This window comes from Rattus rattus, chromosome 8 (genome assembly GCF_011064425.1).
Source record: "Rattus rattus isolate New Zealand chromosome 8, Rrattus_CSIRO_v1, whole genome shotgun sequence".
Classification (NCBI taxonomy): domain Eukaryota; kingdom Metazoa; phylum Chordata; class Mammalia; order Rodentia; family Muridae; genus Rattus; species Rattus rattus.
In genome coordinates, this window is record NC_046161.1 from 114,305,416 (window position 1) to 114,330,486 (window position 25,071).

Sequence of the window (25,071 nt, forward strand, 5' to 3'; positions counted from 1 at the left end):
TTAAACAAATGGACACACATTTATTTATAAATGTTTATTTATAAAAGTAAATGGATAAGATGTTATCTGTCATTAAATAAATAATTTTCATATGCGCTTTGCAGATCCGCGGACTGGTCCTCCAACCTGTACTGCGGTTACAGCTGATGGCCTTTGGCTTGTCCCCATGGAAGAGTCAACCTTTCCCTTCCATATACAGCCACACGCCGTCAGCAGAGCCAAGGTAGAAGGGTACTGAGCTGACACACAGTAAGAACCAACACGTGAGACCGACTGTCTCCTCAAGGGACGCTTGAAGGGAGAAGGCATTGGAGATGGTGATTCCAGGTGATGGAAGGAGCCACAGTTGTCCCTGGCCCTTCATGGAGGGTTATCAGCACCTTGGATAGCTGGGTAAGAGACAACCTTCTTTCCTGGAAAGGAGTTAGACGAAAGTGAACCCTCTCCTTGTTGGAGAGAGCTCAAGAGGGCCAGGAGCTCTGTCTCAGAGGCTGCATGAGCAAGATGTAGCCTTTCCAAGGTCAATTCCCTGAGCATTGTGAATCAGACTTACTTCTTGGAGAAGGCTTGTCCTGAACTCTGTGTGTAGTCTACACTACTGTGGTTTCCCCTCTACATCACAGCAAGAGGAACTTTCGCTGTCTCCTCACTCTGTAAGTGATGGAAACTCCTCCTTTGCGTTTTGTACAACTCCGTGTCAACGCACAAGCACATAGCCTCAGAGTAAAGGCAACCAGGCAAGATGGGGACTAAGTTATCCTGGATGTCCTATTTGAGGGGCAGAGTCACCTGTGAGTGACTTTAGCTGGGCATCTCTGGTCAAGGATATTCGTCCAGCATGAACAAGTCCTTTGGGCTGGGATTTTAGGAAAAATAAATTTAAAACTTAAAAAAAAATATATATATCAACAGGCTCAACCAAACACTTTTTATGCTGGGTCATTTTGTATGGTCTCCTTCCGGTACCAGTGGCAGGAGGGTGGGAGAAGCAGGTGTCCTCCTCTTACTTTTAGAGACGCTCACACCTCCCAGCCAGTGGATGTTGTACCTGACACACAGTAAAGGGACTGCCCCCTGGTGATTAAGTTAAGGCTGCTGACATGGGAACTACATTGGATCTGCAAGTGAAAGTGTCAAGTAGTTCAATTAGTGACCAGCCATACCAAGAGGGACTCACCCAGCCACGGATGCTTATAGATGCTGGGAAAGGCAAGGGGATTCTGAGAGCCTTGGAAGCACAGCTTTACTGACACCCTGATTTTAGTTCAGGCAAGCTAGTTTGGGAATTCTCTAGAACTGTATTGATGCTGTTTTTAAGCCATCAAAGACGTGCTGTAGTAATACCATGAAATTGATACAGACAGTCACTGGTGTGTGTGTGTGTGTGTGTGTGTGTGTGTGTGTTACAGTATTTCATTTTTCTTTTTGTTTTTTGTTTTGTTTTGTTTTGTTTTATCAAGAAAGGGTTTCTCTGTGTAACTGGGTTTCTAGAACCCTGGCTGTCCTAGGACTCACTATATAGTCCAGGGTGGCCTCAAACTCACCGAGATATGCCTGCCTCTCTCTCCTGAGTTCTGGGATTAAAGGTACAACCACCATCCATATTTATATATTTTCAAACGATCAAGTTACTCTCAAATTTTCTGTTTACATGTCAAAGTATTGCTGCAGTTGGGAGAGTCACACACCACACAGGGCAGCTCAAGGAAATTTCTCTTATTTCTCGGAGTAAGGAACGAGGGGATCTGTGATCAATTCTGCAGTGGGGCAGCTGTATGCAGTCAGGGAGGATTGGGAAATCTCTTAGTGCATAAGAGATACATACATGCAGATACTCTTCTGGCTGGGTAGATTGTCAATCTCCCTGACAGGTGCACATTTACCAAGTGGTTTGCAAAAACCAAAGCACGGCTGTCCAGACCAGTTAGCACGAGCTATTACTACAGCAGTCAAAAAAAGCTGTGCGTGTTCTCAAGAGGATCTTATACAGACCAGGAGGGCCTCCAACTCAGTTCATGCTTGATGATGACTTGAAGTTCTGATCCGCCTGAGATTACAGGTGTGTACCATCCTGCCTGCTTTTATGCTGTGCTGAGCACGGAGGCCAGAACTTTGTGCGTGTTAGGCAAGCACTCTACCAACTGAGCCACACCCCCAGCTCCACATCCAACTTTTTAAAAGCACACAGTAGGACTGCCAAATAAATACGACTACTACAATAAAAAATAAGGCACATTGTCATTTTCATCCATAGGACTCCAGTGAGAGCGGAAACCTCAAGTGGAGAGCCTGGGAGTCAGTCTGCTTGTCATCGGGAATCTAGGCATTCAGGGCTCACTGTAGTCCTGTCTGGGTGGATCGTGTCTCTCTTCTGTCCCTGTGGCCAGCCCCAACACAACCTGAGTTCAGGAAGGCCTGAGCTTTAGGATGGTGTCCCCATCAGAAGCCATGATTTGCTCATCACTGGAAGCAGTCCACCAGAAAACCAGGAGTTGATGGCACCTTGCAAAATTCCTTCTAGCTGATCGCACTTCCCTCTGACTTCTGGATGGGACAGTTCTTCATTTCTCAATGCCTGGTGCTATTGTCTCAGCAAAGTCTTTGGAAAGGGGCTGAATTACTCTTCAGTCTCCATTGGTCCTTGGATGTTAAGTAAGGGGATGCCGGTCTCCCTGACACCTACTTCCCGCTTGTTGGGGTGCGAGAAAGTGTAGGGTTCACTCTCAGACTCAGGAGGGCTACTAGGAGGCAGCTTGTCTGCAGTGAACTTTGCAGTTGGGGTCCTGGAGAATATAGGGGGTGGCGTGGGGGGGCAGTCTCCCATGGGGCCCTGGAAGGGCCGATAGGTGTCCACCTCTGCTTGGATGAAGGATCCACCTGAGTCCTGCAGCAGGTGCCCATACACCATGGTGTCTTCGATGACAGCATACACATGGGAGTCATTGTCCTTTCGCCTTTTCTGAAACTTTTGAGTCTGGGGCATTTGGGTATTGGCATTGCCATTATAGATACCCACAGCAGGACCCTTGTCCACCTTCTTCCTGTTTGTAAAGAGTGACACAACAGAATGAGGACACAGATAAATGACACATAGGAGTCCTTGGGGTTCTAAGCCTAATTCTAAGCCTAGCTCACCTTGCCCTTTCAGGCTGTTAGCATCTGAAAATGAAACTATACTAGGGGCTATCCTTAAGCAAATAGCTCTTGTCTCAGGTTTCCAAGGTGGAAACTAAAGGATCGGAAGTGGAAGGGGTGGTTTAAGTGAATTTGTTTTTGCCTCTGATAGACTTAGGGAAACCAACTATGGAGATACCCGGTAATTTCTCCCCCCTTTTCTTTCCAGTAATCGGGATGCACAAGCCTTTCTAAACCACATCAGCTCAGCATGCCCAGGCTGGCCTTCTAGAACATTCAGTGCTTCCCGGTACTAATACTGCTGCCTCTCTTGCACAGAGCAAAGCTGATTAACTAATTCTGAACAGTTGATGTCCATGACTCAGGAGGAGAGAAGGGTACAAGCTAGCTAATTTTCTGCTAGAGTTGAAGACAGAACAGCTCATCATTAGCTGAGTGACCCTGTCCCATCCTATCAACAGCAGCCACCAGGGAAAAATGCTAAAGTGCAGACAAAACCAAAACCCAGGATTTGGTGAGGCCATTAGCTTTGGGTGTGTGGTGTTCTCTGGTACTCAGATGTGGACAGTTGTTGGCATGTCTGCCTTAGGCACACAGCTTTGCCTTCCATGAACAAAGCAGCAGGGGACTTGGACAATAGCTGACTCAAAAGGAGGCTGTCAGTCCAATTAGCATAATGGGCTGTAGAATGCCAAGTCTGGCAGCTCACTAATCCAGGACTCTGCTTTTGAGAGGTAAAATTCCATCTGGTGTTGACCAGCTCCCCAGACTCTTGCATGAGGCCCTCAGCAGACATCCTCCCTCACGTCCTCACAGTGCCTGGTTTTTCCCCTCTACTGATGGATTATGGGAAAGACTGTCTTGCCCCTGATTTATTGCCCCAGTACATTACATAGTCCTAGTGCCAAGGAGACCCTCAATACCTACAGCAGAAAGAAGTTAAGTGTCAGTATTTCCCCTAGTCCTTACAGAACCTTCCCCCTACACACACACACACACACACACACACACATACACACCCACACACACACGCACACACACACAGGCTTCACGCAAGCATGTCAGCCAGCAGCCTTATGTAGTTGGAGACCACAGAGAGACTGCCTGTGCTGCTAAGTCTCAGGTCAATCTGGAACAGTTTGGGGAAGGAGGCATAATAGCTGGACTTTTCCTCGCAACCAAATCCAAATCTGCCAGGGGCTCAGTGTTAAAAGCATGCGTCTCAGCTAGTGGCACATGCTGTATACCCCAGACAAGGAAGCTTGCTTTCTTATGTAATAACATGCAGTTCATTGGAAAAGTCTTCCAGGACCAGGAAGAAGCCAGACATTCCTCAACAGTTGGATGTTTTAAGATAGTCTCATTGCACAGCAGGAATTTGCCCAGGGCCATAGTGAATTAAAAACATAAAATAAAAAGTTTGGGGACTAAGGAGATAGTTTGGTAATGCGGCTGCTGTGCAAGCATGAGATCCGGGTCAGAGCCCAGTATCCATGTAAAAAGCTGGGGTGGTTGCGTGTGTTTGTAATCCCAGTATGGGGGAGGAGACGGGCATACTGTGGGGGCTCACTGCTAAGCAAGCCTGTTGAGTTATTTGAGTTTGATCCACATGGTGAAAAGAGAGATCCAATTCTCACAGATTGTTCTCTGACCACCAAACATGGGCTGTAGCGTGTATCCATGAGTGTGTGTGTGTGTGTGTATGTGTGCACACACACAATAAAAAAATTATGAAATTTAAAAAAAACTGAGGAATGACATCTGATGTTCTCTGGCTTCCACAACAAGACCAGAACACACGTGTGTACCACACACACCTGCACACTCACAGAATTTTTTTTCTTTCAAGAAGGTGCAAATCATGATAAAGTAAATAGAGATCTCTCTCATTCTAATCAGACATAGGAGAATTGGTGAAGTCTGGTGTCAAAGTAGATGTTATTTAAAGACTCATTTACCTTTTAAGTAGATGAAGCTGTTGTTAATCAGGCCCCGTGTCCTCTTAGCTCTGGGGCCACCTTTTGGTTTGCAGTCCCACAGATACGCACAAAATAGTTTGTTTAAGAAACCAGAGAGCAAGTCAGGGCAAAAGGCTTGTTTACTCTCCAGGTAGCAGTGGGAGTGGCTCCTACTAAAATCACTCTGGCTACCAACAGCTTCAAAAGCAAACACAGGAGACTTGTGCTGGAGCCAGGATGTCACTGTGTGAGCATGTGTGTGGGCCGGTGTGTGTGTGTGTGTGTGTGTGTGTTCTCCCAGGCGTGCCTCCCCACCCCATGAAACTGTAATTTACCCGTGGTAAGAATATTTAACATTGATCTTTGTGGGGAACTGGGAAGCAAAAACCCCAAACATCATTGACATAAATAAGCTAGATGTAGAGACATGTCTGTAGTCTTAGCACTCAAGGAGGTAGAAAAGGATAAGAAGATAGGAAATTCAAGGCCAGCTGGGGATATATGAGACCCTGTCTAAATCCACTTATCCATCCATCCACCATCCATCCACCATCCATTCATCTATCCATTCATCTGCCATCCATTCATCCATCTATCCATCCATCCACCATCCATCTACCCATCCATCTGCCATCCATTCATCCTTCTATTCATCTATTCATCCATCCACCATCCATCCATCTATCTATCCATCCATTCACCATCCATCTATCCACCCACCCACCATTCATCCATCCATCCACATCCATTCATCTATCCATCTCTCAACCGTCCATCCACCATCCATTCATCCGCCATCCATTCATCCATCTATCCATCCATCTGCCATCCATTCATCCTTCTATCCATCTATCTATCCATCCATCCACCCACCATCCATCTATCCATCCATTCACCATCCATCTATCCATCCACCATCCATTCATACATCCATCCATTGACCATCTACCCATTCATCTACCCATCCATCCATCCATCCCATCCATTGAGTATGAGCCAAGGAGGTGTCAAATCATCAGATAGCTGGAGAGATTCCACTTACTTCTTTTTCACAAGGCAGATGATGAGCCCCAGGGCAAACAGCAGCAGAGCTCCGCCTCCTGCTGCACCAATGATGACAGTCAAATCTGTGACCAGAGACCAGAAGGCAAAGGAAGAGATGAGAGAGTTAGCATAAGGAAGAACTTGATAAGTCTACAGTCCCTGGCTTCTTCCCTTCTGAATAGAGGGGCTATGAAACTGAAGGTGACTGGGTCAGTTCTGAGTCTCATCTTTAAAGGAACTGTCAGCTTGTACTTTTATGTAGAGGCCACTCATGTTAGTCACGCAGAGTCTCTCTGGGTATAAAACTCAGCTGGGTTAAGAGGGAAAACCAAGGTCCCAGGTTCATGTCTCCAGTTGAACTATTAGTATATGCATATGAACCACTGTGTTGTCTGAATTTCTGAACCATAGTTATGAGCAAACAAAACAGTTGCTATCTAAGTCAAGTGATTCTCCAGCTTCCTAATGCTGTGACCTTTAACACAGTTCCTCGTACTGTTGTGACCTACCCCCACCATAAATTATTTTGTTGCTACTTAATAACTGTAATTTTGCTATTGGTTATGATTCATAATGTAAATATCTGATATGCAGGATATCTGATAGGCCACCCTTGTGGGGTTTGTGACCCACAGGTTGAGAACCACTGGTCTAGCCAATACAATTTGGAATAGTTTGTATGTAGCACTTAGATCCATGAAACAGATGGGGGTGGGGCACCAACCATCCACCTAATGGCTGCTCCTGGCTTCCACTGGGTGTGTTCCCTGGTCACCAGGCTGTCTTAGAGAAGGAAGAACAGAGGAGCAGAGGGGAGAGCAGAGACTCAAACATCAGAAGGAGGGAAGGACCAGGTCATTTCACCTGGGTTGTCTTCTCCCATACTGAACAATGGGAAAGGAGCACAGATCTGAGAGGGGACACCACCCTAGACAGGGAATTAGGATTCCTTGCTTGCTCAAGAAGAAACAAAGGGTGAGATTCAGAGGACACACAAATAAGTGACTGAAATGGAGAGTAGGAAAGGAATAAGGCCCAAGAGGTAACCTCAGAGGTGGGAGTTCTTAGTGGTGGCTTTTCTTCTTCTCCCTCCCCTACTCCTCCTTCCCTCCTTACCCCCTCCCTCCCTCTCCAGGTCCTTATATTTTAATTCTTATTGCTGAATTCTTATGATCTTTCATCCTTCATTCTACATATGAAGATCCCAGGAGTGAAGAGAATTCCTACATAGATCATGGCGTTCAAGAGTGAAGAATTATGGCAGAAGGGTCCAGATGAGTCAAGAGAATGTGGCAGAAGATGTGTTGTGCTTGTTCCTTCTATGCTTCCTTTGGTGTCTTGTGCTTTTTTCAACAGGGCCATTGTCTCAGATCACTTTGGCTGGGACCTTTGTGAATGTCAGTATATAGTCAAGAGCAGCAAAGTCTTATAATCAACCTGTGCAGCCTGCAGATGAATAATAAGTGAGCCCGATAAGCCTAGCTCAGAACAGACTCACCCAGACAACGTGTGAACAATAATAAATGCTGTACAATAGCTGACTGATATGTGGATAGATATGGCTCACTCTGATTCCTGACTTGCCTCAAAAGCTTGTTCCCTACCCCTCAAATGCCAATTTTTTTTCCTTCACCATCTCCAGGAGATTCCAAGAGTGCTTACCCACAGTCCTTGGGGTAAGAGTCACCCAGAAGAGCAAATCTAGCTGCTTGCCATTCATGGGGCTGCAATTGGAGATGTTAACCCAGAAACTGTGATGGTGGAAACTTGGCTTAGGCAGCACTTCCTCCTCCAGGCTGAAGATCTCCTCTGCCCGGGTCTGCTGCTCCTGGATGATCATGAATGCTCGCCCTGACTGACAGGCTAAGCCAGAACGCTCTCTGAAGAAGGTCAGACAAGCCACTTGGTTGCTTGGCACGCTGATGTTCCAAGACACTGAGGAGAGGGCAGGCAGGCCACGGTCCCAGTTGGGTGATCTCAGGTAGACCTTGTTTTTTGAGTCTGGGGTCACAGTGAAGATGCCTTCCTCTGCAGGAAAGGGAAGAGATCCAGACAAATGTTGTCTCACGCAATAGAATGGAGAGAAAAGGGAGTGTAAGGGATGCTGAACAGTCGACACCAGCGCCATCCAGCAGAACTTTCTGCCATGATGGGCATGTTCTCTGTTACGACTGTTCAGTAGGTAGCCATTACTCATGTGCACCGGTGGAGCACTTACTACGTGCTCATGGCGCCAAGTATGTAGTTAGCATCTAAGCTGCAGTTGGAGATGTTAACCCAGAAGCTGTGATGGTGGGAACTTGGCTTAGGCAGCATTTCATTTTAAACAATCCACTGAAGGCCGTGTGGTACAGGCCCAGTCACCAACCGGTCCATAGTACTACCGGGAAGAGATAGGACCAATCCAGATAGAGGTCAAGTAGAAGGAAATGGGTTATTGGGAACCTGTCCCTTACTCTCTTTTTGCTTTCTGAAGACCATGAGGTGAGCAGCCTCTCCCATTACACATTTCTACTATGATGTATTGTTTCAACACGGACCCCCAACAGTGACTGGATCTACCAAGGATGGCGTTCAGTCTGAAACCATGAGTGAAAGTAAACTTTTCCTGCATGTAAGTTCCTTATCTCAGCAATGGAAAGCCAACACAACAGAAGCTCATATTTTTTTCATTCGTTCAACATTGATTTTGGTTCATATGATTGATTATACATGGTTATTGTATCGGTTAGTGAAGGATAGCTCTCTATTAGAATAGGTACCCAGGTTCATTTCAGACAAACATCAGAAGAGTTTGCCAAAAGAGGGTTCTCAGAAATGTTCCCAACATGGCAATCCTCCTGCCCCACTCTGCTGTGGGAGTGGAATAGATCTATGTCTGCCCCACAGAGCAAAAAGGAAAAAAATGCTGCAGGTTTGGACAGAAATCTAGAATCGAAACATTGAAAGGGCTTCCAACATGCCCGCAGGTCCACTGTGTGCTCCAGATAAGGTAAGAACTAACATTCTGACCTAAGGAGAATAACTCTGATTTTCAAAGGCTTCCTAAAGGGGATTCCCTGGTAATCTTGGAGATAGCAATCAGGTCAATCTGGATTGACCTTAATCTATCACCAAAGATCTATTTTTTCCCACTTTGGCACTGAAAAGTCAGCCTCAAATAAAGGTCTCAGCCAAATTCAAATGACCTCTAATGTAACACAACCAACCCTCACCTCTAATGTGACACAACCAACCTTGACCTCTTATGTAACACAACCAATCCTGATCTCTAATGGAACACAACCAACCTTGACCTCTAATGTAACACAACCAACCCTGACCTCTAATGGAACACAACCAACCCTGACCTCTAATGGAACACAACCAACCCTGACCTCTAATGGAACACAACCAACCCTGACCTCTAATGGAACACAACCAACCCTGACCTCTAATGGAACACAACCAACCCTGACCTCTAATGGAACACAACCAACCCTGACCTCTAATGGAACACAACCAACCCTGACCTCTAATGACACACAACCAACCCTGACCTCTAATGGAACACAACCAACCCTGATCTCTAATGGAACACAACTATTCCTGACCTCTAATGTAACCTTTGCCCCTGATATTTCTTCCCCAGTAATCACCTCCTCCTCCGCTATGCTCTCCATGGCATACTGAACTGTCAAAGCAGAATCATATAAACAACCCAGGGCTGGGGATGATTTGTAATTTCTCATTTTTCCCCTGTCAGCTTCTAAAACACTAGAACCTGATTCTTTGTCTTGTTATCTACCAGCCATACCTCTCACTGCCAGAAACATTGATTTCAAGTTTATAAGATCTGGAAATTTCCATGGAAGGTTGATGAAAAATGTCAGGATTAGGACCCAATGTCCTACACGTCTGATGAGGAACAAACTCAGGCAACAATCCCTTCTCTCTAAAGTATGATTTTTTTTTTTCATTATGATGGACTGTGCCTGCAAACTGTGAGCTAAAATAAACCCTTCCTTAAGCTCCTCCTCCTTGTGTATTTGATCACATGACAGGAAAGTAACGAATACAGGTTTATACAAGATGCAATGAATGTCTAACAAGAACGGCTTAGAGGGGTTAGTGGTGGATGGGCAAGGGAATATGTACCTTTGAAGTATGGTATTAAGGACACTGTCAGGACTTGCTTGGAGACTTCTTGTTGAAAGCCAGGGGCATAGGTTCGCAGTGTCACCGAGCTATTTTGCTTCACCTGGATCTTCTCGATGGAACCTCCTGGGCAGAAGGAACCAAAGTACAGGTCCTGGCCAGGGGTGGTGCTGGCCACCTGGTAACCAAAGCTGGTGTTACAAGGCCTCTCTCGTGTATGCTGCTGTAGCTTCTGGCCTGGCACCAGCATAAGGCCGAGCCTGTCCTTGGGCACCAGTAGCTTCCAGGAGAAGTCATGCAGCTGAACAGGCAGCTGGAGGATGTCCTTAGGCACCTGCAGGTTGAAGGACTTCCCGTAGTAGTAGCGGTGGTCCAGATAGCCTGGAAGAGAAAGTTGGTAGTACCTGTGTGCAAGGGGGTGGGGGGTGGAGTGCACCATCCTTGGCATGCAGCTTGGCCTAAGGACAGCATCAGGGGCTGCCTGCTTTTCCTTTCTGTTCCTGGCTTTTCACTAGCTTTCCTGTCTACTCTCTATCCTTCCAGCCAAGCTCCTGTGAGTACTCGGGACAGAAAAACTCTTCTTGTTAGTGTCTTCCTTTGTCTGGGATGCTAAGACACAAGTCTCTACCCCAACATGTCCCCCACATTTCCGTGTCATGTTAGAGCGGTGAGTGACATCATGGCCATCTCAACTTGCATTGTACCCCACCACTTCTTAACTGGGTGGCTTCCTGCTGCTCTAGCTCCAGGATCCTCAGCCTCCTGTCAGGATCATGGTGTCTCAGCTGGAGGTGACTGAGTTTTCTTTTCTTCTTTTCTTTCAGATAGGTTCTCTTTATCCCACTCGGGCTGTCCTGGATCTCTCTGTGTAGACCAGGCTGGCCTTGAACTCATATCTACCTACCTTTGCCTCCCTAGAGCTGGGATTAAAGCATGCACTAGTACATCTGGCTTAGATTTTTTTTTTTTTTTTTTTGACAAGACAAGATTTCATGTAGCCCAGGCTGGCCTGAAACTGTGTAGCCAGAGATGACCCTGAACTTCTGATCCTCCTGTGTTCCCTTCTCAAGTACTAAGATTTCAGGGGTGCATGCATGGTTTGTGCATTGCTGGAGATAGCCTGGGGTGTTGTGAGTGCTAGGAAATGACTGTACCAACTGAACCTCTTGTCCAGTCCTGTGTATGAGTTTTGCTGCACTGGTTAAGACTCACACAAGCCACAGAAGGAGCCAGGCTAAGTCCATTTTGTTTGTTTCGTCAGGTTTTCATTTTTTTTATCAGGCTGGGCTTGAGCTTGCATAGCCAAGTCAGGACTTAATACATGCTAGAAAAGCATTCTACCAACTAAATTATATCTCTGTCTCCCAGGAGTTTAAATCCTTGACAGACAAGGAGTCAGGAAGTAGGTAAGTGGAGACAGGGACGGTGCAGTTGAGCAAAGGAGGAGAGGACTTCCCCGGGGAGGCTTGCAGGTTGGGCGGAGACAAACAGGGATGCAGAGCCTGCTGTGATGAATGTTCTGCAGACTCCTGTCCTAACTAGGTGTGTCAGCACTTGCAGATTCTCTCTCTTGATCCTGTTCACCTTTCCTCAGTGATCATTTCAGACTATACCCTTTACAACCCGCCTACTAAGCTCCACTAAGGGCAAGATGGTGCAGTGGGTAAAGGCACATGCCACCAAACTGGACAACCGAAGTTTGATCCCTGGAACCTACATGTCAGAAGGAGAAAACGTATTCCCATATGTTATCCTCTGACCGCTTGCACGTGTGGCGTGTGTGTGTGTGTGTGTGTGTGTGTGTGTGTCTCTGTGTGTGTGTGCGTGAGCGTGTGCACTCGCACACATCTGAGACAAGGGATGGGGAGAACCTATGCTGTCTGGGCTTCTGGGTAATGATACAGTCAGGGTTTTTAGTAAGGGCATACTTAGGGTTTTCTCCACATTCATCCACAGGCGAGCTAAGTCATCACACAGGAAGGAAATCTTGTGTTTGGAGCCAGCCGTCAGGGTGACATTGGTACTACAAGTCCGAGAGTCTAGACACACGAAACACCCAGGAACAAACTTGCGGCCATGTTTGACTGGCCGTGGCTCGATGGTGAGCGACATGGCTCGCTCTTGACTCAGGTCCACCACGTAGGTTATATCTGAAACCACAAAGACAAGGTGTGAGTCATGGAGAGGCAGCTACCATGTGAAGTGACCAAAGTGACACGTCACCTGTTGCGTAATGAGCATATTCAGAGATGCACAACACACACATACACATATATACACACCCTACTCCTACAGACACACACACACACACACCCCACCCCCCACATCACATACACACATACATATACACCATATATTCACGTACCCCACACATTTCTCAGTACTTCCTATGCCATTCTCTTCCTCTGAGAAGCTCTGGATTCTGAGCTTGCTCTACTGTTATTGAGCCATAAGGCTCAAGACAGAGTCAAGACTAGTTCCACACACCTCTGAATTGTCTGGTTTCATTAGAATTAGCTAGGAGTATGTAATGTTTGGTATGTTTAGCACAGGGTTTAAAATGAGTTTGTCTAAGGTGGTGGTGGTGGTGGTGATGGTGGTGGTGGAGGTGATGATGGTGGTGGTGGTGGTGGTGGTGGTGATGATGGTGGTGGTGGTGGTGGTGGTGGTGGTGGTGGGTCAAGAATTATGACAGATACTTCTCCACTGTTATGGATGATGTTGACTTGACATTCTGGTTCCCACTACAGGGTCAATGCAAGAGAGGTCTTACGAGGCTACTTTTCATAGCCTTTTCAATGTCACTGAAAACAGACTAGCTGGGACGAGAGGGATGGCTGAGAAGTAAGGGCACTTATTCTAAAAGAGGATCTGAGCTCAGTTCTCAGCACCTACATACATCAGGTGACTCAGAATGCTATAGTGGCACCTACACATACAATGTACACACACACACACACACACACACACACACACACACACACACAGTGGTTAAAAGCACTGTTTGCTCTTCCAGAGGTCCCGAGTTCAAATCCCAGCAACCACGTGGCAGCTCACAACCATCCGTAATGAGATCTGGATGCCCTCTTCTGGTGTGTCTAAGGACAGCTACGGTGTACTTAAATATAATAAATAAATAAATAAATAAATAAATAAATAAATAAATAAATAAATCTTTAAAAATTAAAAGAGCAGAAGCCAAATTCAAACCAGCTATGACCTTGAATGCAGGACCGCCTGCTTCTTACTGTGCTAAAGCGAAAACTTCTGCTCAGTGTCTACTCGTGAGTCTGTCACCACGTGTAACACTCACTTCCTGAAACTCCTGCAGTGTCCAGAGTCCAGAGTCTGCTATATATGCAGAAGGGGTAGCTACCTCACCTAAGCAACACAGGTACGGGGGGAGGGAGGGCATGGATTACTCACTGCTTTCATTCTGTGGACGTTGGACCAGGACCTGAAACTGGAGTCGAAGGATTCCTGGGCTCTGGGCATCCTGGTCACAGCCTTGCAGGGAGAGGTTGAAGTTCCCAGCCATGTTTCCTGGCTGCTGGTCCTCCAGCCTGAACACCTCCGGGTTGGTGGTGGATCCTGGGATATAGTACTCAACACGCTCCTCCTTCCTCTCACAGTTGGAGACGTTGAAGTTAAGGAAGGAGACGCTGGCCCTTAGGTGTGCAGGGACAACAAACTGCCAGGTCATAAGCTCATCTTCAGGGAAGCCTCCTGGGTAGTTGGCTGACATCAGGGTTGCTGAGCCTTCACCCTCAAATACTGACTCAATGATGCACAGGCCTGTTGAGACAGATCCAAAACAGAAAAAGAGATGCTGTTACCTGTCTATGGCTGAGGGCAGGAGTACTGGGGAAACACAGGCTTCGAAAGTAAGGCTGCACATATTTATACTGAGGGTGGTGGTTAGGAACGAAGATCCATTAGCAGTGTGTGAGCAAATGTTTAATAACTGACTGGGTTGGGGGGAAGCCAGTTTGTTCAATGTATTCTCATCTCCTTGGGGTTAACATAGTCCCCAGCCCTTAGTTAAAGCTGCTAACAGATCTGAATGTGAAACTGAGCAGTGTCTGACACGCGTACACACACACACACACACACACACACACACACACAGGCTCACACACACCACTGAGAGCATTAGGCCATAGCAGAAGCAGAAGGAAGTGATTAGCTTTGAGTATTACCTTTGCTTCTAAGATGATTTACCTGGCTTCTACAATGTTTCTACAAGAAACTCTACAAGTTTCTACAATGTTACTTTTTGTAATGCTGAGCTGTTGATCACTGCCTCCTTCAAGACTGATTCTCCTGAGGCAGCATGAGTGAGGAAAACCAGCACAGCAGTTGACTCACTGACAGGCGTAAAGAAGACAGCAGGGTGACGAAGCAGTGCTCCGTGAAAGTGGGGCTGTATAACCAAACCCATGTCTTTCCCCTGACCCCATTGAAAAGGTTTCTCTGTGTAACAGCCCTGGTTGTCCTGGAACTCTCTTTATAGACCAGGCTGGTCTCGAACTCACAGAGATCTGACTGTGTTTGATTCCTCAGTGCTAGGATCAAAGCTGTCATACCCTGCTCCTCCCGTGTCATTTTTCGAAACATTGTGTGCAAAAGGGACAAAAAGAGTTGGACCTGGTAGTACCTTGTAATACCAGTAGTGGAGAGATGGAGGCAAGAAGTTCAGGAGTTTAAGGTCAGTCTTGGTTACATAGTAAACTTGTAGCCAGCCTGAGATGTCTTAAAAAAAAAAAAAAAAAAAAAAGCTATTGGGCAGTAGCGGCACACACTTTAATCCTAGCACTCAGGAGGCAGATGAAGGTGGATTTCAAGATCAGCTTGGTCTATAGAGTGAGTTTCAGGACAGTCAAAGGGATACAGAGAAACCCTGTGTCAAGCAAGCAAGCAAACAAATTGCTGACACTTCATGTTGAATACCCTGAAATACGTCCATCTGATCATACAGTGGGGATGGGGGGGGGTGCATGCTCACGTTTGATAGACGATCGATTTGCAATACTGAAGCCTGAGATGTTCCTGGGGTGGAACCAGGGCAGGTGTAAGGCCATCTTGACACCCTCTTGCATCTTGATCCGGGACACGGTACCGTTACTGCAGAAGGTCCCAATCCTGACCTCGGTGGCATCTATGTGGCCACTGATGGAGTGGGTTACCCCATCTGCACAGCTCTCTCCTGGCCCAATCTGCCTCAGTCGAGGGGTTGCAAATTGCAGCTCCAGGCCAATGCTCTTATGAGCTCTGACGTCCCAGATGTAGGTTCTGTTGAGGATGGGCAGTTCTGATTTGGATGGCTGAAGACGAACCTCCCCAAAAGGACACGGGCCTGACATGCAGTCTGTAACATAGTTAAAAAACAAAACAACAAAACAATTTTTGATCAGTTATACTTTAAGGCCCATGCTGCTCTTCCTCCTCAGCCCCTAAAGTAGGCTCTTTGGGATTGTGCACAGGTGCTTTTACCACCCCTAACTGCTCACTGGTGGTCTTTAGTTAGTGCCTTGGTTGAGAAGTTATTTTGGATCAGAGAAGCCTAAGGCTTGGCTATGGTCTCATTCTGGGTTGCAGGACTGAGAAGGTCTGGCTCCACTGCCTTAGGTGGTACAACCTGGGGTTGACAGTGTGTCACTTCAGCCCTGGGACATTCTGTTTCACAAAGGAGAGGCTGGACTTTAGCAGAAATGGTTACCCCATGCTCAGTTTCCTCTGCTCCGTCTTTTACGTTCCTCTGGCTGGGCTGCTGCTTCTGGGGCAGAGGGTGAGGGCGGGAGGTGCATCCCCTTGTGGTAGTTAATCTAGACTGTCAACCTGGCAGAGTCTGGTATCAACAAATCTCTGGGCACGCCTAGGAGAGTTTTTTCTAGATTAGATTAGTTAAGGGGGGAAGACCCGTCTCCAGTGTGGGCAGAACCCTCACCTGGGATGGGGTCTTAAACTGAATAAAAAGCAGAAAATAAGCTGAACACCAGCATTTATCTTTCTCTGTTTCTTTCTTACTCTGTTTCATTGTATCTAGAGATACAATGTAAGTAGCTGCCTCCTGCTCCTGGTGTCTCTCTACTGCAATGGGCAGGATCCCTTGGAACTCTGATTCAAATGAAAATCCCTCCTTCCTTAAGTTGCTTTTGTAGGGCATTTTGTCACAGCAATGAGATAAGTAATAATATGAATACACACACACACACACACACACACACACACACACACACACACACACACACACACACACACACACACACACACACACACACAAATCCACCTGTGTACTGAAGAAGACACCGAACACTGTTTCCCAGACTCAGTGTGCTTGGTATCTGGTTAATTGTCCCTAGCTGGCCTTCTAAAGGAGCTACAGGGAGCCTGCACCTTGGGGTAACGTCCTTCCTGTATTTGCAAATTAATTTCATGGTTTCAAGGGCACGCTGCCAGGCTCCACCTTTTAAGCTTCTTTTTTCCTTCTACATCTCATTAACATACGGGGGCATAACCACCCGATTCCCAAAGTAGTGAGCTTCCTGCTCTGAGGCTCTCTGGACTCCATTAGCACTGCAGAGGAACCGTCTTAAAGCTAATAGCTAATTACATCCTTTGATACATTGTGTTTCCTAAGCCTTTTAAAACCACAGGACTGTTACTATCAAGGAGTATTCAGGGAAGACTGAAATAAAAGAAAGCAGGCAAAGCCACTTCGGGTTTTTTGTGCCGTATGTAGAGGATGTGGAGGTATAGTGGCCTTTGGTTGTGTAATAAGAACCTGTAGGTTCTTACTTGGGTGTTAGAAAGTGTTACTGATAGGGTTCAGGAAAATGCTTGTTTTATGAACATGAGGACCTGAATTCAAATCACCAGTACCCCATAAAAAGGTGAACATGGCATTTGGATAGTGGTGGCACATGCCTTTAATCCCAGCACTTGAGAGGCAGAGGCAGATGCATCTCTGAGTTCTTTCTGCAGAGTGAGTTCCAGGACAGCCAGGGCTACACAGAGAAACTCTGTCTCAAAAAGCCAAAAGGAAAAAAAGTAAATAAATAAAACTAGGCATGCCAGTGCATTCCTGTGACTGCAGCATTGAGAGGCCAAGAGACAAATGGACCCAAGCTTCTAAAAGCCAGTGAGAGATCTTGTCTCAAGGCAAGAGTAATAACGGGAGATGCCAAGTGTTTAGTTCTGGCCTCTGCATGTGCATGCATGGGTCTGTGTATGTGCACATTAATATATATATATATTAATATTATATCTTACACACACTCAAGATCTGGGTGGGGCGATACATGCCTGTAGTTACGGAGCTGACTTGATGGCCAGTCAACCTAGCTAATTAGTAAGTTTCAGATTCAATGAGAGACCCCGTCTCAAAAAATACAGTGGATAACAGGAGAGGAAGACAGACACTGAACATCAATCCCATCACATGCATGCGCATGGATGTGCCTGTATACACACACACACACACACACACACACACACACACACACACACACACAGAGCTCCAAATAGAATTAGGAGAAATCAAGAGCGGTCTGAGACCTCTGAGGTCATCCACATCAAACCTTTCATTATTGCAAAGCAACCCTAGAGTTCGCTGGGCCACTTGCAGATGCAGCTGACTCAGCGCTCGAGCCAAGCTGTGGTCAGCTTGCATTCATGTCAGGGCACTGCACAGCCAAACCAATAAAATAGAATCAGATAAAGTAGTGATTAATGTGGCTTAAATTAGACTTGTGTGTCAATAAAGACCATAGCTATTTTAGGACCTCATAGAAACGTCATTGTGTGTATGGAGCAGCTCTTAGCTTTCCACTCATGTTTTTGTGTGTGTTGCTGGGCATGCGGAAGCCCAGAGGATAACTCATAGGAATTGATTCTATCTTTCACCATGTGGGTTCCAGGAATCAAAGCAGTCATCAGTCTTGGCAGTGCCTTTACCCTCTGAGCCAGCTCACTGGTCATCCACTCATTTTCCACAGTTCACTGTGGGATCTTAGTCCCTACCAAGGCAGAGCTCCTGAGATCCGGCGCCCTAGACTTATCCATAGCTTGGACTACTCAACGGTTTCTGGTTTGATTCTATACCAAGAACTCAGTCAAGAACCTAGTCTCAACTTTGTCACTACACTCAACACTGGGAGAATTGCAGGGGAATGCAACTGTCCTTTGTCACTAAAAGCTTTACTTTTTAGGATGAATGCAGAAATGGAAGTGGTTCACTGACAGACATGGCTAGAAATCTCCTGCATTCTGCCCTGTGCAAAACACTCAAGTATGTCAGACACTTCCCTTCCAGAGAGGGACGTGTCGCTCAGAAGTGATTCATAGCTCATTTTACCCAGCAGAACTCTTTCATACATTTCATGGAACTGCTGCAGAATGAGAACCAAGATGTCAAACTGCATTCAAAGTTTCCAGATGTCTGTTGGGAAAGGCAACAGGGGGGCAGGCTCACCACTGGATCCAACCCCAGGTCTGTATCTATTATTTTTAGAACTGATACTTTCTTATCACCTTGGCAAGGTGGGAAACCTACATTTTTCCCTACCCATCAAGGGATTCAGGCCTCCTAGTGCTGAAGGACCAAATGTGTTGAACTGCTTCACTTATGAGATGGCTCCTTGGTGACCTCTTTCAAAATTAAAGTCATTTTTTTTGCTTATTTGGTTACAAAGTAACACATGCTTTATTAAAATGTCAATAACAAAAAGGGCAGAGATGAACAAGAGGAGAGCCCAGGGCACTACACTTACCTCCTCGACCTCCTTCTAATTCTCTGACTTCCATTCTGCTGTGGTCTGAACATTTGTGTCCTTTCTAAGATCCACTAGGTGAAAACCTAATTCCCATCGTGGCAATATTAAGAGAGGGTACATCTTGAGGTAATTAAGTCACGAGGAGCATGGCACTGGTGCTTTACAGAAAGATTCAAGTTGAAGGGATATCACCTCTTATGCCTTTACCCTGAGCTCCTAGCCTTAAGACTGTGAGAAGAATAGACATCTGGTCTTTGTAAATTACCTAGCTTCAGGGACTGTGTTATAGCAGCAAAAAAATGTTCTATGGTGAGACCCTTGTTTTTTAGATCTTTTGAGCACATGAACCAGAGCCTCATAGACCCACAGACTTGTAGTTTATGGGTGTCTCCTGGGCTTTGTGAAGAGACTTGTGTGGCCAAATGGATAAGAACAAAAGACTAACATTGAGTGTCCTGATGCACACCTTTAAACCCAGCACTTGGGAGGCAAAGGCAGGTGGATCTCTTTGATTCCAGGCCAGTCTAGTCTATATAGTGAACTCTAGGACAGATAAGTGTATGTAGAAAGAGAGAGAGAGAGAGAGAGAGAGAGAGAGAGAGAGAGAGGAGAGAGAGGAGAGAGAGAGGGGAGAGAGAGAGAGAGAACTACAGCCAGAGCTCCTGTCTGGTCTGCCTGGGTTCTCTTGAAGATTAACTATGAGTCCACAGGAAGCACATGGGCCTATGGCTGGCCATGTAAGAGCCAACTTAGGAAGCTGAGACTTTAAAATGGACCTCTCTCCAGCACCAGAGCCTGGTACAGCCTGTGAAAGAGCAACAGGGACTGGGACTCACACAGGAGCCCATGAGGGCTGACTCACCAATATTCTTCTCAATCTTCAGGACATAGTGCTTCTCTGGATTGTTGCAGCTAAAGGTAAAAGACTTTCTTTCTCCAGGTCTGATAGTCAACTCAGTCACATGCTGTCTAGACACGACGATGTAGCAGAATTTCACTGGAAGGGCTGGGCTCACCAGCTTGATGTGCACTGTAATGTCACTTCCACGGGGCAGAGCAATCTCAGATGCTTCTGAAGGAAAGACAAGATTATATGAGCAAGAGATAAGAGCAGGAAACATGCTGTGGTCCCCTGGCCTGGAAAGGGGGACAATATGAGGGTAGGGATACCACCTCTTGTTTGGGCTGTCAACTTTAATTAAAAAAAAAAAAAAGCTACTCTTACCACATTGCTGATCTCTTGGGCAGCGTGACAAGCAGAAGCATTGTCCTCACTGTCCTCTCTCTCTTCTTTGTGATGGGGGTGGGGGTATCAGACATGACACACATGACACCACACAGATGCCACGTGTCTACAGAAACACTTATTCACAAAGAACCGCTGTGCCTCTTGTCACAAATGCTTCACAAGCATCCATTTGTACCACGGGGGACAAGAGGACATTTGCTAAAATTAGAGGTAAAGCCTACTGGCCCAGGCTAGGGATTCAGGATTATCATCTCAACCCCTAAGGAGGCTGAGGCAGGAGGATCAATGTAACCAGCTACTTTATGCTGTAGCTGTTGTGCCTGCCGCCGTGGGCTATATATCGCTTCTTCAACCATAATCTCAGAAAAACTCTTCCTTTCTCAAGATACTTCCTGTCAGGTATTTGGTCACAGCTATGAGAAATGTAACCAACAGAGTTCCACTCATATACAGCAGCTTTCTCTGGCCAACCTTCTACCTGAGGCACCCTGCCATCTGCCCAAGTTGCCTCCTCTTGCAACCAGCAGGCAAGCTCCCACAGGAGGACAGCAGAAATCACCATCTTGCTCAGCCTACATAGCCTCAGGACCCAGATGGCACCAGGTGCCCATGGAACACATTAAACTTCCAGCCCCCAAATACATTCTATATAAAGGTATAGTCCCCATGGCCTCATCTTTTTCTGCATATATGGCCACTCCCCCTTACTTTGGTGCTGGCTAATAAATCTTCTCTAGGGGTAACCAGGAGGGTACCAGTGTGCACACGCACACACACACATACACACACATGTGCACATGCACATGCACACACACATACACACACACACACACATACAGAGAGAGAGAGAGAGAGAGAGAGAGAGAGAGAGAGAGAGAGAGAGAGAGAGAGATGGCTTTCCTCAAATGCTTTGTCCTGAAGTAGTGTGTGACATTTGAACCTTCCAAGACAGACTCAAAGTCTGAGGGACTTTTTATGACATCAGATGGAGCCGAGATCCACGCTATGAATTGTGGTGGTCAGTTTTGTATCTGAGCTGTGTGTACAACCTTTGTGCTGTTTCTATGATTGTAAAAATGTCTTCCATAGTGACTGTAAAAAGCCTGCAATACCTCCTCTCTCTAGGCTTGCCCCACCCTTCACAATAGCCTCCAACCCTGGGTAGCCAAGCCAAGCTAATTCAACATCAAGGGCAAGTGGCTTGCGAGAGTACCAATTTCCTTCATTAATACTTCTGTTTTCTCACCTTTTAGCCAAACCATAATTGAAAATTACCATTACCTCTAGTTAGTATTGTTTTAATTGTTAGATACAAGGCAGCTAGACTGACAGTTGTGGAGCTGGAGTAGAAAAGGAGGCTCTGAAGGATGCAGAAGCTACTGGGAGCCTTGACTCTGGTGGTGATGGCCTGTATTGTACACATACCAATACCTATCACTCTGTACTCCAGATGTGATGGCATTTTATATTACATCTTAATACATTAAAAAAAAAAGTGTGATAGTTTGTATATGCTCGGCCCAGGGAGTGGCACTATTAAAAGGTGTGGCCCTGCTGGAGTAGGTGTGTCACTGTGGGTGTGGGCTTTGAGACCCTCATCCTAGCTGCCTGGAAGTCAGTCTTCTGCCAGCAGCCTTCAGATGAAGATGTAGAACTCTCAGCTCCTCCTGCACTGTGCCTGCCTGGATGCTGCCATGTTCCTGCCTTGATGATAATGGACTGACCCTCTGAACCTGTGAGCCAGCCCCAATTAAATGTTGTCCTTGTAAGAGCTGCCTTGGTCATGGTGTCTGTTCACAGCAGTAAAACCCTAAGATAAAAAGTATTCATAAAAAGTCATAAATACATCTTAAAATACACTTTAATGTTTTATGGGGGCTACCTTCTCTCAAGGTGTATGTAAACATCTCCGATCTCTTTAGATTCAGAGAAAATCAAGACGGAGCTCACTAAAATCTCCCTCTCAGGTAACTCCTATCTGCAAGCAAGTCAGAACTCAAAGTGATATTGGCAAATTGCCTTTTAGAAATTCAGGCTTTGTAGAATTTTTGAAATCATATCTACTCAACAGACATTTTCTGGGTTTGTAACATATTCCAAGGACCACACTTGGTGCAAATAATTTAGCAACAAGCCAGTCATGGTGACACGTGTCTATAATCCCAGTACTTGGGAGGCAGAAGCAAGATGGTCTCTGTGAGCTCAAGGCCAGCCTGGCCTGCATAGCAAGTTCAGCCAACCAAGGCTATACAGTGAGACCTTGTCTTAAAGAATTAATTAATTAACTAATTAACCAACTAATTAATTAACAGAGTCCCTGTCCCAAGGGAGCTAAACGTCTAATTTGTCAATTTTAAAGGGAGCTAATAGTTCAATTTTAAAAATAACAACACTCCCAGCCCCAGGGAGTCTGACATTAAGATCTGTTCATCTGTACCAGAAGATGGGTATTTTGCCTGTTTGTATGTCTATACACGTGTGTGTGCCAGCACCATGTGCATGCCAGGAGAAGCCACAAGAGGGCATCATATCTACTCTGGACCTTGAGTTAGAGACAGGTGAGAGTTGCCATGCAGGTGTTGGGAATTGAACCTGGGTCCTCAAGAACAACCAGTGAATGCTCTTAACTACTGAACCTCTGCACTGCCCCTGGAAGTTTGTTTGTTTGTCTGTTTGTATTTGAGCACTTTGGGATTACTTTTATTTATTTATTTAGTTTTCCATGTGAAGAACTGATTACTCCCATCTAACTAGTGAGCATAGCTGTCCTTCCTTCACAAAGTATAGCTACTATCACTGTTGTGGACATACGCTCTAGTTTGGGTGTAAACAACCCAGATTTTCACCTGAATTCATTATGACCTGATTCCAACAGACTACCGCCCAACAGAGTTCCACTCTGGTGTGTTCTACTGCTCAGACACTGTGTCTTTGTTACAATTTGAGTATGAAATATTCCCAAAGGCACCTGTGGCTTGGCCCCTGATGGATACTATTTTGAAAGGTTTTAGAAACCTTAGGGAGTAGAACATACCTGGAGGAAGTGGGAGTATCTCATCCCTGGCCCCTTTCTATCCACCATGAAATGAAGAAGCCCCTCAACCCATCCTCCTGCTGCTGTGATGTTTTGTCCAAATATACAAGCCAAGCAACCATCGACTGAGCCCTCTGGGATTGTGAGTCAAGTAAATATTTCTTCCCTTAAATCGTTTCCCTTGGTGTTTAAGTGGTCCTACTCAGCAGCCAAAGGAAATACTGAGCTTCAAACTTGTGTTCAGTATGGCCAATTCTCAGCCACATTTGTAGAAGGAGGGAGTTTAATTCACAGGCCGTTTTCCAGAGGCACAATCAAGGACTCACATGGCTGCCATATGAGTCTGCTCCCTTCATCCTGAATGCTCTATAAGCCAACAGGAATGGCAGAGAGGCAATGAGGAGGTCAGGATTCTACCTGGGGGACGCTATCCCACTCCAGTGCTCTGGAGGCCATTACTTCACCACAGTGAAGGATCATGGTCCAGAAGGCCATAACTTTGCCATAGTAAGGCATCATGGGAGCAGTATTGCTTGCATACAATCAGAAGCTCATTCAATCACAGATACTTGGTATCTGAGAACATCTTGTTCACACTGTTTCTCCTTATACCCACTCAAGCATTTATCATATGGAAATTGGAAAAACCAACACTTGGAAGTAAAACCTCAGCCTTCCCCACCCACTCCTCTGTTGGGCCTGGCACGCTAGAACCCTTCATGAAGGCGCCAAAGTTTGGAAGAAAGAGACTTTTCTTCTCCTGCATTTCTTTTATCTCTGCGGAAATTTTATACTTCATTGGAGGAAAGTTCAAAACGTTTGGGACCTCAGTCCAGAGAAATGCAGAAAACACTCCCAATAGTGATGTGATATTGAAGTCTTCTGGGCTGAAAGAAAGCCAAGCCAATCTTCTTGGGAACGGTGATGGATGCCCAGGTGTGAGGCCCCCGGGGAAAGCTTCCGAGGTCTCAGCTCAGCTCCTGAGTCACAGTTCTCCTTAGCTCCCACTGCTCTACTTCTCCTTATTAGGGAATCCTCACTCATCCCATCTATGCCTCTCAGGTGGGAATTTCCGATGTTTCTAACCATCACTCATTCTCATTAACCCTTCCATTATTCATGTGTCACAGAATACTTCACAGTGGCCCCTGTTGTTCCTTCTCACCACCATCCTGTTTTATAGCAATTCTCCACAACTTATCCCCCACACCACCCTCCACACACCCAGCACCAAGGAATGAATGATACAGTGTAGCCTTAGCTATTAGACCCCATTAGAGTCACCCGAAGCCACCAAACAAGTTCGAAGTACTACAGGGCGGGGGGGGGAGCTATCAGTTGTCTGGGGGTGCATGGGCTTCACTTGTTGGGACCAGAAAGTCTTCATAGCTATGTTTTGAGGTGACTAGAGTACATTTAGAATTGGGTTGCTCTATTGCTGGCTGCATTTGCTTGGGCAAACTGCTTAGGGATAAAAATGGGATCCTGTTGAGGCCTGAATGAGTTAAGTATCCACACAGCACTTACTTAGGAGGATTTGGGGATTCAGATCAACATTCGCCCTGTATTAACATTGGAACTTCACACTGCCAGTGTTAGTGATGGGCATTAGAGCGTGGTGTCTAGTACAGTTCCAGAGTCACCAGCTTGCCTGAGCCCAGAGCCCAGAATCCTGACTGTCGGGGCAGGGCCTGGTTGAGGCCCAGATAGCACCTTCAGGACAAACTCCTAGCATACCGT

The 25,071-nt window shown here is 46.1% G+C and overlaps 1 protein-coding gene across 2 annotated transcripts in view; it reads right to left on the reverse strand.

Annotated features, from left to right (window-relative positions):
- Nucleotides 1-25,071, reverse strand: part of Cdcp1 (CUB domain containing protein 1) — a 37,096-nt gene continuing 12,025 nt past the window's right edge. The window contains exons 2-9 of one of the 2 annotated variants that reach the window (XM_032911282.1): nucleotides 19,911-20,120; nucleotides 15,280-15,642; nucleotides 13,701-14,069; nucleotides 12,203-12,424; nucleotides 10,275-10,655; nucleotides 7,800-8,165; nucleotides 6,136-6,220; nucleotides 1-3,041 (exon numbers count right to left, since the gene is read on the reverse strand). In XM_032911282.1, the coding sequence (XP_032767173.1) occupies nucleotides 2,618-3,041; nucleotides 6,136-6,220; nucleotides 7,800-8,165; nucleotides 10,275-10,655; nucleotides 12,203-12,424; nucleotides 13,701-14,069; nucleotides 15,280-15,642; nucleotides 19,911-20,120 (2,420 nt within the window). In that variant the 3' untranslated portion in view covers nucleotides 1-2,617. The remainder of the gene's footprint in view (nucleotides 3,042-6,135; nucleotides 6,221-7,799; nucleotides 8,166-10,274; nucleotides 10,656-12,202; nucleotides 12,425-13,700; nucleotides 14,070-15,279; nucleotides 15,643-19,910; nucleotides 20,121-25,071) is intronic. The other variant, XM_032911283.1, reaches the window with a different exon arrangement.